At 37.0% G+C, this 20,450-nt stretch overlaps 1 protein-coding gene across 3 annotated transcripts in view; it reads left to right on the top strand.

Moving 5' to 3' along the window:
* Positions 1-20,450, top strand: part of LOC136265857 (uncharacterized) — a 425,715-nt gene that overhangs the window by 19,526 nt on the left and 385,739 nt on the right. For all 3 annotated transcript variants that reach the window (XM_066060794.1, XM_066060798.1, XM_066060806.1), the window contains exons 14-20: positions 4-1,239; positions 1,292-1,546; positions 1,599-1,726; positions 1,832-1,951; positions 10,805-11,089; positions 14,324-14,591; positions 19,423-19,460. In XM_066060794.1, the coding sequence (XP_065916866.1) occupies positions 4-1,239; positions 1,292-1,546; positions 1,599-1,726; positions 1,832-1,951; positions 10,805-11,089; positions 14,324-14,591; positions 19,423-19,460 (2,330 nt within the window). The remainder of the gene's footprint in view (positions 1-3; positions 1,240-1,291; positions 1,547-1,598; positions 1,727-1,831; positions 1,952-10,804; positions 11,090-14,323; positions 14,592-19,422; positions 19,461-20,450) is intronic.

The following is a 20,450-nucleotide window of genomic DNA, read 5'->3' as shown; positions in this document are numbered from 1 at the left end:
TAGCGAAAAACCGAGATCTTGTAGCATTTGGAGGAATCAAATTTGACAGCAGAATTAATGTACTGCTACAAATCACCTCGTTGTACAATTTCACTACTCCAGTTTGCCATCTGTATGGATGTACAAGTTGCTTTGGTCCTAGTTTAGTTGGAAGCAGTGTCACAAGAGCCCATAGTGGTGATAGAATCTATTTAGCATCTATAGGCCGGGTAGTGGCCACTGCAGTGTTGTCTCTTACTGGGAGAATGCCAAGTGACTACAGTCTTATACTGATGATGAATCCATTTGCAAGCCATTCTTTTGTGTACTATGCAGCATCTGTTGATTTTGTGGGTGATCATTTACAGCAGCTACATTCAAATGATCAGACTATTATCCAAATAATTGCCTTAACCAATAGTACAGAAGTTAGAATAGCTCCAAATATTGGTATTGAAGTTAATAAATATGCAGTCCAAAAGGGAGAGGAGTACATTACAACACTAGATGTTGGAGAGTCAGTGATGATTACCAGTAGTGAAGATCTTACTGGTTCTAGGGTAACTGCTAATAAAGCAATATCATTTTATTCTGGTCACTATTGTGCTACAGGTAGTACTGACAATTGTTCAGTTCTCACTGAGCAAATACCTCCATTCAATTCATGGGGGAACAGTTTCATATTACACACCACTGTCATTGGGTTGATAGGAAACATGTTCAAGTTGATATCATCTGATATTGGTGCTAGTGTGTCAATTAACTGTACTAGTGATGGAATCAACTATGAGAGTAACAACTACCATCTTGGCTTTAGACAACACCTTGTTTTATCCATTACTCATCATCACTGCATAGTTAACTCTGATGAGAATATTCTGATCATACAATTCAAAGATAGCAGTCAGTCACCATTAGACACCTTCATGACTATCATACCAGCAATAGACCAGTTTGAAGATTACTATGTAATGAATACCAACAATAGTTATGTTGTGTTAACTGTTGTGGGATCTAATCCTAATATTATTCCCATATTACTTGATGATAATCCTGCAACTGTCAGCTGGGAGGTATTTATTCTAAATGAAAGTGCATATTATTATGGAGTATTACAACTACCTTCTGGTAGACATACACTAACCTTTTTAGAAGGTGTTGTTAAATTTGGAGCTATCATATATGGATCTAGTGGGACTGATACATATGCACTTCCTGCTGGAATGAAACTTGATCTAGTTACAGACCTACCATCACAACGTATGCTGAAATCTGTTATGTATAATGTCTTATTGTGTACACTATTCTCTAGCTCCTTCACCAGTTCAAGATGCAGTACTAACACTAGTTGATGGAATCATCAATGTCACATGGACACCTCCAGTTGTTCCTAATGGAATCATTTACCAGTACATTGTACAGAGAGTCAACTCTAGTGGGAAATTTTATCATCATGTTCCAGCTAATCAAAACACAACATTACTAGCCTACTTTAACAGTGTTGTTGTGTTTGTAGCTGCTGTTAATCTCTATGGTCAGGGTGTCTTTGAACTTGCAGTGCCTACAGGTATGTTAAACAATTTTTAAAAACCTATACTTATTGTGTTGTGTATTTACAGTGCCTTGCCAACCTTCTCCATGCATTAACGGTGGCAACTGTAGTGTAGTCAACACCAACAACCAGGCAACATACTTTTGTACCTGCAGTGAAATGTTTTTTGGACAATTCTGTGAAAAGAGTCAAAAAGTGTGTTGGTTTGTACAAGTATAGATGATTTGCGTTATCTTGTTTAAGAAAGCTTTAAGAAAGTTTATTACGTACGTGTGAATGTGTCCTTTCTTTTCCATGTAGCTATATCAATTTGGACCTGAAAGCAATGACATCACTTTACTAAAAACTTCTTCAGGGTATTCATCTGTTTTGTTATCTGAAGACTTTGTTTTCTATGGTGCAGCCACCCGTCAAGTATACGTACGTTGAGTCACACGCATTTATTGTAATTATATATCCTGTACTTTCCTTACCAGTGTGTATTAAGAGGAAGAGCAATAATTCAATTTTCTCACAAGTGTAACTCTGTGGTATCTTTACAAAATGAAACAATTTTGTTGTGGAAATGGCCTGTAAATTTACATACATACATGTAATAATAGTGTGTCAAGCATTCCTAATATATGAGCCCCTCAAATTTTGACTTATTTTCCCTTCATTTTCTCCTTCTTTTTGCACACTCAGCAAATCAATACACTAAGAAGGTTGATAGGCTAGTCCAAGGACCAATTGGATGTCATTTGAATACCATATTAACAGTTACAGAGTTGCAGTATTAGCACTTATTGATGTATAGAATCAATTAAATTTGTTGTCATTGCTACAGATCAAGCCACTTACTGTATATGACTGAATTGAAAATCAATATGAGAATAGGTTAACCACTGCAGCTTAAACCTTTTGTTGTTTGAAATCAATTGAAGTAACATCCACAGTGTTTATAATACGGAAACCAAGAATTGGTAGTGCAATTCAGATTTGTAAAAACAAGACAAACCACTTATGGCAGTGAGCTGAAAATCAATGTGTGGATAGTTTATCCAACATAACTTGTGGTTGAAAGTGGATCAGAGTGACAGCTACAGAGTTACTGGTATTTAAAAAAAATTGTTGATTTAAAAATGAAGTAGGGATCTTTGCAATAAAAGTAGTGAAACAAGAGATAAATAATCGTATTACAGGATAGCTCATTATGAAAGTCCCTACTTTGGCATTGAGCAAAATGTGCCAAAGTAAGGACTTTTCCACTGGGCTATGCTGTAACGCCATCATTCATCTCTTGTTTCACTATTTTTTATTGCAAAAATCCCTACTTCATTTTTAAATCAACAATAATATATATTTAAAATACTAGTTCATTTAGTTTTTTTTTTGTTTTTTTGTTGTAACACAGCTAGTTACAATGCAACTTGTGACTGTTCTATTAGAATATCATACATGCATGACTGTTGTATTAAAATGCCTGTTGTATTAGAGTATATCTCGAGTCAGCCAAGAGGTGTGCAGCTAGCTAGACCAATAATAGGGTCCGCAATCCGAAAAATCAACTTCTACAAATCAATCCCCCTACCATTGTGGGATGTTCATTGTAGTATCCCATTGCTTGATCCACCATGAAACCGGAGGCACGATTGTTGTCTTCACAGAAATATCATTTTCAGTATCTCACAAGATGCAAGATTTATTTTTAAAATTTCGTGCTCCACACAAAGGACCGGATGAAACTTGCTACTTAGCCACATTGTATCCAGAGTTGTTGTAGTTGAAAACTACGCACAGAAATAAGTAAATGATTTGCTGGGTGCCCGGCACAGGGTTGCTTTCTTTGAAAAAAACAGACAAAGAAATACGAAGTTTCGAATTCAAACTGCCCTACCACCCAGGGCAAGAGAAGCCAACTATTCCTCATAGTGCTTCGATACGGTTGGGTGCATAGTCCGTCTATGCTGTTAGTTTGGAAAAGATCTGAGACTTCTCACCATCTGGATGACGAGCGTCAAAATTTTCTGCAGCATCAAAGAATCGTGTCGCGCTTTCTGGCCATTTCCAGCGCTTCTGCAGCCTCAACAATCATCAATTATAGACTAAAACTATGGCAAAAGATGTCCCTGAACGTCTGATAATAGCGGTTGTCAATTATTGTTTCATCCACAGCTTCCACGTCTCGCTCTAAGCTATGCATCAAGGGAGGCAGCAAAATCGTCCAAAATTGACTTCACCTCTCACGCTCCACAGCAGCTTCAAATCTTCACTAGATCACCCTACATCACCATTATGCTGCAAAACATCCCAAAACAAACCGAAAAATGCACAAAATCTTTCATTTTTGATTCGAGCTGGGTGGAGCTCCTGGTGAGCTGCTGGTATACTGCATCATATGAAATCACAGAAATACCAACTACTACTACTACCAAACGTTTTGAACCATCTTTTATCATCATTCTAATCAAAATTAAGTGACCAGTGTGGCATCAGAAGTACTGGAAAGCACTTTGGTACCATTGAGAGAATCCCTTGAAATGATGCACGAAAATTTTGACGTTCTTCACCCAGATGGTGAGAAGTCTCAGATCCTTTCCAGACTAACAGCATAGACAGACTATGCATCCAACCTTATCACATCACTATGAGGAAGAGTTGGCTTTTCTTGTCTTGGCTGGTAGGGCAGTTTGAATTTGAAAATTCGTATTTTGTTTTCTGCTTTTTGAGAGAAAGCAACCCTGTGCCGGTAACCCAGTGAATCATTTGCGTATTACTGTGCGTACTTTTTAACTACATTAACTCTAGATAATACCTAGCTAAGCAGCAGGTTCTATCCTGTTGTTTGTGTGGAGCACGAAATTTAAAAAATAATTTTTGCATCCCATGAAATACTAAAATCGATAGTTCTGTGAAGACAACAATCGTGCCTCCGGTTTCATGGTGGATCTAGCAATGGGATACTACAATGAACATCCCGCAATGGTAGGGGGATTGATTTGTGAAAGTTGATTTTTCGGATTGCGGACCCTACCAATAAGGGGTGAGGTCATCTTGTTTACTGTTAAGTAAACAGCTATAGATTGTTAAGAGGTGTGGTCTCCATACTCTATCACTATTATAGTCGGTACGCGTTCACCTGAGCCCCCATCAAATATAGTAATATCAAAGAGATGAACGTGTGTTCACTCCCACTGGTTTTGTACTGGAACAAAACATGTTTGTGCGCTTGAATCGTCCATACTAAATGTATGGGATATTTTTAAAGCCTCATAACTCACTTGTTCTTGTCCATATCAAATAACTTTTTGATAAACAGTTTCTGCATTTGAAGGGCTTCACAGTACTACTAAATGTTTGAGCTACTGTCCCTTACAACGAGAATTATTAACAAGAAATGGGGGCTTAGGTGAATGCGAACAGACTATAGTTCACCTAGATCTTTAATTGATGGGTATGGTTGCGAACCTATCGCAAACGGGGTCCCAATTGCATTTAGCTAGTATATCTCTTATAGTAACTCCAGGACTGAAGCACTTCTGAAATACCGTATATCAATTAAATTTGACGGTGAACTAAATTTGGCAAATTGGCAATTCGTCACTAATCCGCCAAATTTAAATTTCGCCAATATATATATATTTTTAAACTCGTTGATAATTTTTTCACATAAAGGAACACATTAAACAGATACAAATAAACCTTGGGCCAAGCAGTTGTTGAAGTAGGTTTTTTTTACAAATCTTCGTGAATACTGCTGAAACTGGTAAATTAGCGTGGTTCCATGCATGCAAATGGGTGTGGCTTACTGACTAGACTAGAACCAGAACTCATACATGATTAGTGGGCGTAGCTCTACGTAAGCTTGCAGACATGAATTCGTGTGCAGCCATTGATAATTGGGCGAGTATGCCTACATACAGCAAATAATCCTGAAAGTGGGTGCGGCTACGAAAGAAATTGGAACAGTACAATACGGCGTCAAAGCGAGTCATCATACTTATAGATATCTGTTTCGATTGTGGGAAACGTTTATGCTGTTTTTGCTCAGGACTGTTTCCTCTCGTGTTCTCCGCCACTACGTTGAGACGCTGTTGTACCGTGGCATGTTATTAATAACGGTACCACCTAAGGCTAGTCACTGTGATTTCAGGTTCGTTTTTTTTCTTCATGGTGTTCTTTATTTAGATTGAGGCGGCAAAATGTCAACAACCCCACGTTCCAAGAGAAAGCGACCACCGCCAAACTCACCTGGCGATTCTGATGCAACGATCTGTCCAATCTGTTTGGACCCTATCATAGATGCCACAAAAGATGCAGAAGGACAAGAAGCCATATACTGTGAAAGTACTTGCAACGCCTGGATTCACAGGCAGTGTGCCGGTCTCTCACAAACACTTTATAAAGTCTACCAAGATGGAGATGATCCATTCTACTGTCCCCACTGTCGCCTAGCCATTCAAGAGCAGCAACTACATGAGCTTACATCCGCCATAGATAGCCTCAAAAAAGAAGTCACAGACTTGAAAGCTGAAAGTCCCCAACCCAAGGAAATTGTTGGTATCACTCAACATATCATTCCAGAGCCACAACTGATCACTTCAGAATCTTCTACCAGCAAATCACAGTCTACTCCTTCACCAAACAACAAACATGTAGCTGTGCCTGACAATCCCATAGATCGCAAATTCAATGTCGTGGTTTATGGTATCAAAGAGAATCCCCGCACTAAGTCAGATATCGATTGTTGTGTCCACATTTTGAAGGAAGCAAATAATGACATCACTGAACAGTCTATTAGAGACTGATTCCGACTGGGAAAGTTCGATTCAACTAGAACAAAGCCAAGACCTCTACTTGTGAAATTATCTCGTGCTTTTGATGTAAATACTATCCTTTACAATAGATCCAAAATCCCCGAAGGCACACAAGTCAAACCGGATATGAGCAAAGAAGAAAAGCTGAGAGAGCAACTACTATTAAAGGAACGTTGGAGCCTGATTAGTTCAGGAACCGATAAAAAACACATTAAAATTTGTGGCACTAAAATTTACGTTAAAAACCAAATACATGGTGAACTAGCTGATTCAACCTTTGTACCTAAATCTAGATCTGAAGCATCAAACACTTTTAATAGTAATTCTACAATGGAAGTTGTCACACCTACCTCTCAATGACTCTCTTTTTTCTATACCAATTCCGGAAGTATAGTAAATAAACTCCAGAAATTCCAATCTGTAGCTTACTCTAAATGGTTTGATATAATTGGCTTAACAGAAACTTGGCTTTCCGATAGCATATTTGATAATGAAATTCTACCCTCCAATTATACCCTGTTTCGTCACGATCGTCAATCTCGTGGTGGTGGGGTCCTCATTGCAGTCAACGACAAAATCTCCTCCCAGAAATTAACTTCACCTGTAAACTTGGAAGCCGTATGTGTCATACTGAATCTACCTAATCCTGTCACCGTTTGCACAGTTTACGTACCCCCCAACAGTACTGCTACTTATTATGAAACCCTGTTCGATTTTCTTTCAAATTTATCTAATGCGTCTGATCAATTAATCATTCTTGGTGATTTTAACTTTCCAGACATAGACTGGGACTCATTGTCAAGTCATTCTCTTCCTTCCAATCAGTTTTGTGATCTGGTTTTCCAGACTGGTTTAAGTCAGTTCATCAACATACCTACCCATAATCATGGCAACATACTAGACCTGGTTCTTACTAATTTAGATGACAATATTTCCAATTTACAAGTCCATTCAACTCCACTACTACCATCTGATCACTTCAACATTACCTTTTCACTGTCTACAAGTACTACAATGTTTTCTAAGCCAACCACTTACTTTACATTTGGTTATTCCAAAGGTGACTACCAAGGTTTACATGACTACCTATGTTGCTCTGACTTTACATCATGCTATTCAAGTGATGACGTTGAGTATATATGGCACATTGTTGAATATCAGATAATTACAGCCATGGAACTGTTCATTCCTGTAAATAAAGTTCATTCAGACCGACACCCCATATGGTTCAATTCAGAAATAAGGCACTGCATCAAACGTCTCAGAACTCTTCGACGTAGAAATAAGCGGCACCCAACATATCACATTTCCCATATCATTGTCTCCCTTGAGAACTCTCTTCAAGACAAAATAAAAGCAGCCAAACAGAACTATGAATTTCACCTCATAAACAATTTTGCCCCAACTAACAACAACAAAATATTTAAATATCTAAAATCTATCACTAAGTCTAATACTAATCCTCCTATCATGAACTTTGACTCTTCATCTGCTAGCACTGACTCCAGCAAGGCCAATTTGTTTAATTAATACTTCCACTCTGTTTTTCACAATTCATCTTCACCAGCAAACCATGACAATTACCCAGCCACACATGAATCCTTAAACTCCATAACTATTACTGTCACTGATGTTTTTGAAGCTCTCATTTCATTAGATGTTGAGAAATCTTGCGGCATTGACAGAATTGCTCCTAAAGTACTTCACAGCTGTGCTGGACCTCTGTGTGAGCCACTACATCATCTGTTTTCCATGTCACTACGTCATGCCACCTTACCTTCTAGCTGGAAAATTCACAAAGTAATACCTATCTTCAAAGCTGGTGACCATTGTTCTGTAAGAAATTATCATCCCATCTCGCTCCTATCCAACACATCTAAAGTTCTTGAAAGACTAATCTACAACAAAATAATCACTCACATTAGTAAATATATTAGTTGTTCTCAGTTTGGTTTCACTAAAAACTGTTCAACCTTACAACAAATGCTAATTTTCCTAGACTACATAATTAACAGCCCCTCACAAACTGATGTGGTGTACTTCGATATCAGTAAAGCCTTCGATACCGTATCTCATGCCATCTTGCTCAACAAGCTTTGGTCTGCTGGAATAACTGGTACACTCTGGGCTTGGTTCAGGGAATATCTGACTGATCGATATCAACGTGTTTGCATTAACAACTGTTACTCCGATTTATTGCCAGTTCTCTCAGGTGTGCCCCAGGGCAGCATACTTGGCCCCGTGCTATTTCTAATTTATATAAATGACATGACATCATATATACACCAAAGCCAACTCCTAAAATTTGCCGATGATACCAAGTGTTTCATGCACATCTGTACTACATCTGACTACATCGCTCTGCAAGAAGATATCATCACTTTATTTACTTGGTCCAGAGAGACAGATCTGAATTTTAATCTAAAAAAATTCGTACATTTATCATTTAAATGCAAGTTTGAAACCACTTACACCATTTCGGATATTACTATACCACATAATGACTCACACAAGGACTTAGGGCTCATATTATCTGAGAATCTAAGTTGGGACAAACACTACAAATCAATCTCTGCTCGTGCATACAAGGTATTGGGACTAATACGTCGTACTATTGCTTCTACCCATTCTACTTCTACATTGGTCACATTATATATTTCAATGGTTCGATCTCAGCTGCTCTATTGCACCCAACTATGGCGTCCACACCTGATGAAAGACATTTTAACTCTCGAGTAAATCCAGCGCCGTGCCACTAAGTATCTATTAAATGATTACACCAGTAGTTACAAAACCCGTCTAGTAAAACTAAGGATCCTTCCTCTGATGTACCTGTTCGAGTTACAAGATATATTATTTGCAATCAAATCAATCAAGGTACAATCTAAACAGTTCAATATTCATGATCATATCAACTTCAGCTCAGCTAATACTAGATCCGGCACCAGCAACAAATTGATCATCCCTCATCATTTAAATAACGTATCTAGACATTCTTATTTCCATAGATTACCAACTCTCTGGAATGCCCTGCCTATCCTTAACTTGGATCTAACGTTTCCTCTGCTAAAATCAAAACTAAAAACTTTTCTCTGGGATCATTTTATAACTAACTTTGAAGATAACAACAATTGCTCATTGCACTATCTCTGTCCTTGCTCAAGATGCCACCAGTCACGTCCACCCACCTCAAACCTGTAGAATCTGTATGTATGTGTGTATATAAGTAAGTAAGTAGGTAGGTAAATAAGTAATGTAATGTAATGTACTTTCGCGGCTGTTGGTACATGTTACCAACAGACCTTTGGTGTGTTTACACCATAAAGCAATAAATAAATAAATAAATAAATAAATTATGCCATTCACCAATTTTTTTAGTGAGAGCATTTCACCAAATTAAAAATTCGCCAACTGCAATTTTATAGCAAATTGCCAAATATTAGTTTCGCCAATATTTGTTGTCATACGGTATGCTTTGGAAAATTAACGCCTCGATATGGTTTCATTGTATGAGGAAGAATACAAGCAGCCTTATTGAAGATTAAAGATAAGACAATTAAGGTGCAGAGTGCCTACACTCGTCGGAGCTCCAAAAGGCACATCCCACTGGTGAGTTTGTTATTGTGGTGTCCAATGGTGGTCGTGCACTGCTTCGTTTGGCCTCTAGCCTTGCGACTGTGGTCAGTGAGGCAGGCATTGAGGCAGTGAGACTAAAATTCAAGTTGCGGTAATTTTTAAAAAAATTCTATATCCCACCACCTGTAAGTGTTTTGTTATATTTAATGCTGTTTTATATATGGACTAATACTATTCCGTAAAGGTGATTTTCATTATGTAAAATGTCTCTAGGAGGATTTTAAAAGGTGGTATTTGGGTTGTGCACCAAACTTCAGGGTAATCCTACTTAAATGGTGCAAAAGCTAAGCATGTGTAAAATAAATGACTGAGATACTCTAAAAGAGCAGTCACTGTAATAGAACATTCAATACTTACAACTTAAGTATAACGATTACACCATTATTGTTAAAATGATTGTCATTTACATCATTGTAGCCATTTCTTGACTACAACCATTGATTTCACAACTGTTTTTCACTCTGTCTTTTTGGGGGTTACTACATTTGTTATAGTAAGCTAAACTTTTAGCATCTTGCTAAAGCGTAAAGTTGCAATATATAATTTTGAAAGAGAATTACTTGGCAGGTTTGCTCAAAGAAAGCCACCCATAATATTAAAATTTGGTGCCTACTTTACATACAAACATCTGTTCAATATAATGACTATAACACTAACCATCCATTGGCAAATACAGCAAACCCATCTTACATGATGGTGCAAAATTGGTATTCCAAAATTTGGGGATGGTTAGCATTATTCATTGTACTTATGTTGGATCTCCCTATAGTCAAGTCCGTACTAAGTCCTAATATTTACAAATGTGTGTAGTACTGTAACTGTGTATTGTATGTACATGCAGGTAAATGCTAATGGAGTTATTAGTCTTGGAGGAAGATATACGACTTCAACTCCACGTTCATTACCACTGACTGGAACTTATAAGATCATTGCGCCATACTGGGCTGATGTTGACACCAGAGGAACTGGAAATATTTACTATCGTCAGACAACTGATCCTATTCTCCTTGCTAGAGCAACCAGTGAAATAAGAGCAGCTTATCCTATGTCACAGAATTTAACCATTACAAATATGTTCATAGCTACATGGGATAGTGTTGGTTACTATTATCGGCACACTGATAAAGTAAGTATATGTGTAATGGTATTGATTTTAAGTAGACGGTATGTTATTTTTGCAATGCATTGCAGTTTCGCCATATTCAAATAATTTTTAAAGTGCCATTATGAACTCGTTTTATTGTGTTAAACATAGTTGTGGGTTAAACATAGAATGCTATTATACACTGTAGCCATAAGTGAAGTTGTGTTCCTTTAAACTATCGTCAGACAATTTGATTGGTTCATGATTACTATGTCTGGGTTCTCCTATAAATCTGCTGTATAACTGAATCTCTGTGTGACTTGATTCACCAGTACAAATTACTACACTAAAAATTTGTTTTTCAGCCATCTCCCTTTGTTATAGATTTAATACAAGGTAAAGAATGCTACTGTTAGTCTATAGTATCATGGCTATGCAGTAAAAAGTAGTTGTATTAGTGATACCTGTAGTTTCTCTTCTTTCGTTCTATATTCCAAGTAGCAAGCTATAGATGACAACTCATTCAATAATGGCTAACTTAGTACAGCAACTATGTTTTCATATTCTCTGTCACTTGGAAATGTCATGGATTTGATTGCTTTGATTATAACATCACTTGCAGATGCATAGCTTTAATCACAGCATAATTCATACGCAAATACTAACTGTATTTATTCCATCTATGTTATGGTGTTGGAACTAATAGTCCAAAAATTCTACCTAGGTTCAAACAAAAATAGACCACAGCCCCAAATAGTGAATAACACTAGAGTCATTTATAGATTTGAGGTTTGTTTTGTCTTGTTACAGGGAGTTTTTAAAAATAGTTGTTCCAATACTGAATAAAGACGGGGTTAGAATATGTAGTATTGGGACACTGTTTTTGCTGTGAATGTTGTCATTACTGCACAAAAATTCATCCAGCAGTGAACAGATTAGTACAGTAACTTTGCCAGTTGTATTCTTAATTTTTTCATCACTAGGAAAATTGTTTTCCAGCTACAGGTGTACATGGTTTGGGTTGTGTTAGCATTTTGAATGGTTGTATTATACTATACAGCAGTTCATACTAAAAGGCATAAGATCGTGAATTTGGCCTGCTAAGCTAAGTTGCATGGGGCATACAAGCTAATTTCTACAATTATATAACTCTGTATTAGACTTTAGAGCATGTACAGTATACATCACTATAATTATGGTCTTCGGCATTCTGCCGAGTGCTGGTCTAGTCCTTCACACTTGCAATTAGAAATGGTTAAACACTATGACAAGATCGATGCCCAGGTCTGGAAGCGAAGACTGCTGCAAAAACAACGATAGGTATGAAAATAACTCTTATAGAAATGTAAAAGCGTTTTTTGAAAATGTCTGCATCCGTGTCCGCATCCGACTGTATCCGGATCCCTTTTCCACCTACCCTGTAGCTTTGCATTCATGGTGAATAAATCTGCTAGCTGGCATGGGCCAGGAGACCGCTTTTCCCAGACCCATTCACATATGGGGTAGCTTATGTTCAATAGTGATTTTACATTGAATATATGATCACAGGTGTTCTATACTGATTTTACTGTTGAAATGTAACCCACTGAGTAAATAGATTGCTAAGACGTGTGATCTCTGTGCTCAATTGTTATCAGTCAACCAAGATCATTAATGAGCATGGTCTCAAACCTATCATGAAGTTACATGTACCTACCAGGTGTACATTACATATATTTTTCAGTAGCATAAGTGATTTAAATAATTTTGTTTGTGGTGACTAAAGTGTTGATACAGAACATTAACAAGGTTTTGTTGCATGAAGAAGACAACCAGTCTGATTGAAGATAAAAGGAAAAACAAGGTGCAGAAAGCACACACGCTAAAAGGCATATGCCACTGGTGAGTCTGTTATTGAGGCATAAAACAATGGCCGTGCACTATTACGTTTGGCCTCCAGCCTTGTGACTGTGGTGGCAGGCAGACCAAAATTCAAGTTTCCTTATAAAAATTCTTATATCCAGCCGCATGTATCTGTTTCTTGTTTTAAATGCTGTATTTATATTTGATCTTAGTTGAACATATTCTGTAAAGGTGACTCTGTCACATAAGATGTCTCTAGGGTGACTTTTAAAGGTGGTGTTTTAGGTGGCACGTGTCACTTTAGGCATGATCTCTAATTAAGCAGTCCTACCATACTGTTTGAATAGAGTGTAACTGAAACAATACACAAAGGCTTCTGAGCTTTTGTTTAATTCATGAACTGCTTACAAACAGGGTTTACTGTGCATATAGGCAGTACACATATATGTATGTAGTGCTCAGAGGTAAGACTTTGAATTAGATTTCTAGAACATGTATAGAACACTATGTTGTCTTTAGAGTGCTAGTCTATCCTTCGCACATGCCCTTATAAGTGGATAAGCGCTATGACAAGATTGACACCTGGGTCTGGAAGCGAATGCTGCTGGCGTTAGGTATGAAAAATAACTGTTTTGTAAATGTAAAAGTGTATTTTAAAAATATCCGTGTCAGTGTCCGCGTCCGTGTCCATGTCCAACCATATCCGCCTTTTCCGAAGCTACATGAATACACTATTGCAGCCCGATGGCAAACCACACAAGTTGTCTGGGGCCCTGATGGAGGTCTAGCCAATCTGGGGATGGCGGTACAGCTTGTTGTTGTGGGATAAAGAGATGTGCTGTAATTTCTTTTTATTATAGCCAGCTTTTTGATACCTGAAAGACCCACAGTTTAACCTAGTTTACCTCTACACATTCTACTTTTCTTTTGAAAACAACTCTTTGTCCCCCTATTTTAACTATACAGTCAACCCTACAAGCAATATCTAAACTAGCAGACAGCAGAAGGTAAGCAACTACTGTGGTGTAAAGCATGTAAACGTCTGGTACAAACACTGCTTGAAGGTTCTTAGTTTACTAATTTGTTAAGATGCCTTACTGTAGTTATACTGATAGTAAAGTGTCAGTAAACTTAAGTATATGGAACATAATTATTTTACTACATTTTAAACTCTCAGTAAAACATCAGTGAATGCGGGTTTACTGAAAAACTACTAAAATAGCAAACAATTAACTGTTCCATATACTGGGGATATACCACTGTAGTAAACTAAGACACTTCAAGCAGTGAAATACAGTAACTTTTAAATTAACCATAGGTGGGCTGGAGCACTTTATCGGGTGTTTCTTGATACTTGAAAATAAGTGTTTTCCTAGAGACATATGCCGTAGTTCATTCATTTTACAGGCATACATCTTTATAATCTTACTATAGACCAACACTTTCCAGTGTATACTAGCCACTAGTGGAGTTGAGTCATTCGTAGTATTCCTATATGCTGATGGGAGAATACAATGGACTACTGGTGATTTTTCTGGTGGAGATGATGGACTTGGTGGAACTGAAGCTCTTGCAGGAATTAATGCTGGTGATGGTGAAAATTTCATTACTATTCCTGGATCATTAACTCCTAGCATTATCAATATTACTCAGACAACTAATGTTGGCATTCCAGGAATGTGGATATTCCGAGTAGATCATGGTAAATACAGTATATGTGTACAATGTACATACATATATTTTTCCAATGTTTGTAAATGTGATAAAATGTACCTACAAGAAAAATTAGACTTTGAAACAAAGGATTCTACGGAATTTAGTAGCACTTGAGTGAAGCTAGGGTGCTATTACACCTTAAAGTTTCTAGAGCCCTGTACTATCATGCCTAGTTAATTAAGACTACAACTCAAAATTGCACCTTGACAGCTGCTTATAAACAAGAAGTTTAATGTACTACATATTAGTAGAAACATTACACCTCTCTCTCTAATCTAGCGTGGCTGTTAATTATTATCCATTTGTACTGCCAGCATAGTTGCATATTTGTCATAATTTGTATCACCTCAGATTGTGGTCTCTATAGGACACTATCATGGATTTATGGGATTTAGAGACCACATTTTCAGCCAATCAAATTTCAGCATTGAAATCAAATTCCATTAGGAACATCACAGAAAGGTTAAATTTCCTAGTTTTTTTTCTTTTACATGTTTAACTATGACCGGTGAGCCCATGTGTACCGCATCAAAAGAAGACGGTACCAGACAATGTGTACCACAATGTGTACCATGGTAACAATTGTACCAGATGTAATTATAAATCATAAAATTAATTGTATGCCTGAATGTGTGCCCAAACTATTAAGTAATGAAAAGTGAAGTAGCCATTTTGCTTTGTTTTAAACTAAGGACACTCCATTACACAATGCAGGACAGTATGAGAATTGCCACTGTAATCAATCCAGTCACACTACAGAAAGTAATGGACTACCGTACAGCGTAAAAATTTGACAGGAAATTTTTGATGAATTTGACGAAATACTTGCCATTCATCAAAATTTTCCTCGTCAAGGTTCACATAACTAGTTAATTAGAATACTTCTGGTGCAGGACATTTGTCAATATTTTCCTCGTTAATATTCAAGAGATATAGAGTTCATTAAAGTTTTTCCCCGTCAAACTATTACGTTGTACAGTATTTCTGTTTAAACATGGTAGACAATGTAAGTTCATTCCTACATGCAATATACAAACTCTTTGCACAACTGTAGGGTTTTTCTGCTATCATGATTAATTCTTTCAGTGAAAGAAATGGGACACAAATGAGGTCAAAAGAAAGTCCAGCATACAAAAAGCACTTGTTGGGCTGAAACAATGTCTAATGTGAATATCAAGCCTGTAGCCATATCGAGGTAACTACCCTTGTCTGAAAGCATTAGTAAATATATTGTTCTCTTTAGTCAGTTAGCAGTAGGCCTGAGTCTATCATGTTTTTGAAATTGTCTATTATGCTTTTGAGCAATGCTCCAAATTTTGCTCCAATGATGCCCACCATTATGCTCCAAATATTAGGACTGTACTAATTATACCAGCATAATGTTGGGTATATCATACAGTACGATAGTATATCATACTGTATAGTAGGGTTGGTAAGAAATCATATAGTTTCATGGATTTTTGCACCTTAAAAATGGCCTTGCAATAAGTTTTACTTGAAAAAACCACCTGGAATGCATTAGTACTGTTATAATGATGCTGTACCTAGGGTAAACGAAACAAAAAGTTGAATGTTTCAATGTAGTGAGTTTTAAAATTTTTGAAATTCACCTACATTTCATCTGCCAGCCTGCCTGCTGTAAGACCTGGTAGTGCTAGGTGTACAGCTCCAGAAATTTCAGACAGTCAAGGCGGATTCATGAATCTGTTGTTCCAATTACATTCTGTCCACTGCACCATGCTGTTTGGTTTCATTATTTATCCGCTTCTTCGTTCTTCTCCAAGGATAATTAATAGTTGCGGCACTTAATAGTTGCAGCGCGTGCCACAACCCAAACATGTGATTTTAACAAAGTGTGTGTAACGTTCGATGCATAAGATGAGGGTGAATGGGTGTAGTACCCGAGGAGTTGTCTCTAGCATTTGTTAACACAGGGCAGTCATTTTTTATATAATCTTAATTACCAGTTTGGCTTTTTGTGAGGTAGCTAGCTAATAATGTCTTTGAGGGGCGAATCCATTTCGGGATCCAGACTTTCGAAAAGCGAGAGTTCCACTCTTATAATGGTGGACTCTCCAGCAATGTTTTACTGTAAATCATCAACATTAAAATTTTAGGCCATTAGAAATATAGCTGAAGCCTTAAACAGTTGCTGTAATAGCATAAAAAGACAAGACGATAATTACTTTTAGAGGCGCTTATTGCGTACGAAAGTAAAGATAGCTGCTTCAAGTGATATTTATACTATGTGAAAACAAAAAGAGTATAATATAGCTAGCTAGCTAGACAAAAAAGTAAACAAACTAGCTATTTAAAAAATTAAAAATTTCAAAAAAAAGTAGGAGTTGATACACACGCTACAAAAGGTAAGGAAACAAGCTCAAAATGTTAGAGCTAAAATGAGAAATGATCGAGCAGTAAAAAGTAAGGAAACAAGATTGGATGACTCTTGCTAAAATAAGACACACTTTAATCCCTGCTTTTGGCTAATTTGATGGTTTCATTTAAAGATGCTAGCCAAAAGTAGGCATTAAAGTGTGTCTCATTTTAGCAAGTAGTCGTCTAATCTTGTTTCCTTACTTTTTACTGTTGGATCATTTCTCATTTCAGCTGTAACATTTTGAGCTTGTTTCCTTACTTTTTGTAGTGTATATGTATATAAACCCTACTTCCTTTTGAAATTTTTTATTTTTTTAAATAGCCATAATAAGTAGGCAAAAACATTAAGCATAATTCCAGCATAATACAATAGGAAATTTGTTGTGCATTGGTTATCAGAAAAGCCGAAACTCTGCAAATATTGCATGGTATAGTCTAATAAAACATGCAAACACAGTATTTATAGGTCCTTGTGAAGAAAAGAGTGGCTAAAGATTGATATACTCTGATAGAACAGTCAGTACATTTTGAAATATCCTAATAAAACATTCACAGGTGAATTAATTCCCTAATAGAACAGTCAAGATACAATTTTCAAGGAGCTTGTTTGGGGCATAATGGGACATAATTGGGCTTAATTTGAGCATAATAGAGGAAATTTTGGAGCAATGCTCAAAAGCACAATTTCAAAAACATACAGTAATAGACTCAGGCCTACCAAATATGCTATTATAAAATTGTGCCTTGATTGCTCTATTACAGTATCTAATGCATCTGTGAATGTTCTATTAAAATATTTCAACATGCGGTGACTGTTCTATTAGAGTATATCGATCTTTATCTAACCCTTACTTCACAAGTAGCTGTAAATCTTTACTGTGTTTGCACATTCTGTATCATACAAAATATACAGCTTCTATGACAAACAATGCACAAAATTTGTGCATATGTGACTGGGCCTGCGAAAATAGGGCATGTGGACACATGTTTTTGCCTACTTTGTCAAACTTCTATCACTCATAACGTTTTATACCATTATGCTATGGCAATGTAATTTTTAGCTCGTAGTAGGCATTTAATTGGCTTTGTGCTGCAAGTAACAGAATGCAAGTACTCTGCTCTAAAACTGAGATATGACCTGTAGTGTGATGGTGTGTAGTTTGTGCCCACATGACCTGTTTTCGCAAGCCCGGTCACATATTATGCTGGCATTATGATCAATGCTTTGGCTACCCAAGTTATGCTGGAATATTCGGTGCAGGCCTAGTCAGCAGAAAATACCATTGAATAATAATGTGACTGGATTTGCAAAAATGTACCTTTTTCACACACAGAATTTGACTCATTTTTTTGAACTTTGAAGCATCATAACTTTTTATCATTGCATGTAACTGACTAAAATTTTCTATGAGTGTAGCTAAAGTATCTGCTTTATGTTGAAACTAACAGCAAGTTAATCAGTGTACAGAATCAAGTGTTCCATCATTTGTTTGCTAGCATGCAAAATGTATGGAAAAGGTACCTTTTCGTAACTTCAGCCACAAATTTCATAGCAGTCTATTGGAAGCATTTTGGGTTGCAGTGAAGGTACGTGTACCTAACCAGTACTGTCAAGGCAGCATAAAGGTATTGTGGGGCTGGTTGCTGGTTAATATCTTTTTTGTGTGAAAATGCAAACTCCATGGTCAGTCATATACACTACGGTAGTAGTGTATGATAATTACCATTCCTGTGTTGAAGTAACTGAACATACCACAAAACTGTGGTAGTATGTAGGTGTTAATGAGGACAAGCTGCTGCTGTATTACTGTAAGCTACGTATGATTGCATAATTATGACCAACACTGGGAAAACTTCTCTTATTTCCCATGACAGTGGGTTTTATACAGTATACGAACATGATATTAAATTTCACTGTTAGCAATCTTTCAAAATTAAACAATCTACTTTTGCTAGTCTGTGAGCTTGATGGAAATCTGGAAATAGCTTGATCTGGCTCTGAAGTGTTAAAAAATGACTTTTGTGATGGTTTTTAACCCTTATTAGTGGCCTGATTCACTCTAATGTCATCATATTACATTTTGGAAACAATGTTTTAACTACGTATCTCATCTCCTTCACTGCCCTTATTGGAGATTCCCTGATATGTCCATCCTCATGAAAAAGGCTATTTAAAATGGTAGCTATGCATCTGACTGAAAATGCTGTATACTAAAAACACAATGTCTGACAAAATCCCTACTTTTTGTAGATCAAAGTGCTAACTAATTTCACAGCTTCTATGTTTCCCATTACTCTTTATGTTATGTGCACACATAATCATACATTGTAAAGTATGTCAGCTCAAATACATATGTGTGCATAATTATGTACAGTGTAGCTATAGTTTGTTGCTATGATCATACACACCTTAAATATTGAAATTGTATTTTCTTTAGATGTTTGTGAGCCAAGTGTCGGCACATGTATATCAGAGGTATGTGAAACATATTGTAATAATTTGCTGTCTTTATAAGCATTTATGTAGAATAGACAATGGAAAAGGGGTATAGGGGGCTGAAACCTACTCCGTATTTGGTTAAAAGCCTTCAGAATGAAATCTGGTTGAAGTAGTGGTGTTGAAACTAGGGATGAGTCTATTTTGCTTTTTTCCGCCTATTTTTCTTCCCAGCAATTCTAGTATTTTTCACCTATTATGCTCCATATTTTGCTGAGCATTAATCTTTGTTAATTGTGACCAGATTTTACAAAACCAATCCAAATTGCACATCAGGCAAAATCAAACTAACACCACCAGTGGATAGCTACATTACCGTACTAGTAGTTGTGGCACCCAGTACCATCAAACTATTTGAGGCTGGTTTCAACAGACGTCTTTTCTGGGTGGTGTGTAGAGCTCAAATGGCGGTTTTGGGCCTTGTGAAGGACCTGGCTTGGCAAGAATCAGTGGTTTACTGGTGGACAGCCTGATAATATTGGCCAGACTTTTTTTCTGTGGATTTTGCTACATATCAACCACTAGGGAGCCAGTATAGCCCTGTAATCTCGTCATTGGACTCCAATTGTGGTCTGCCTTCATTTTGAGGTCTAAACCTTGCCTACCCCACCACCCCCACCCTCCACCTCTTTGTGAGCACTCGTGATACTACTTTGCTCATCCATCAGCTCAGATTTTCTATCTTATTTGGCGGGAAAGCAGCTACAAGTACTGGAAGTGGTCTGAAAGGTAACAGATTGATGCATCTTTAGTGTAAATTTCATATGCGTGCTTGCTATCCTTGGAGAGTTATGCTGGCTTGAATTCTTTAAAACTGTTTATCTTGAAATTTCTAATGTGCGATTTGGAGCGTTTTTCCAAAATCCAGTCACATATAACACTCATCTGATTGTTAAGGAGCCAGACACACAAAAAGATACTTTAGAATCACTCCATTACTAGTGCCAGCCATCATACACTGACCAGACG

Source organism: Dysidea avara, chromosome 1 (assembly GCF_963678975.1).
Source record: "Dysidea avara chromosome 1, odDysAvar1.4, whole genome shotgun sequence".
Lineage (NCBI taxonomy): Eukaryota > Metazoa > Porifera > Demospongiae > Dictyoceratida > Dysideidae > Dysidea > Dysidea avara.
This window is presented reverse-complemented; position numbering and strand designations above follow the sequence as displayed.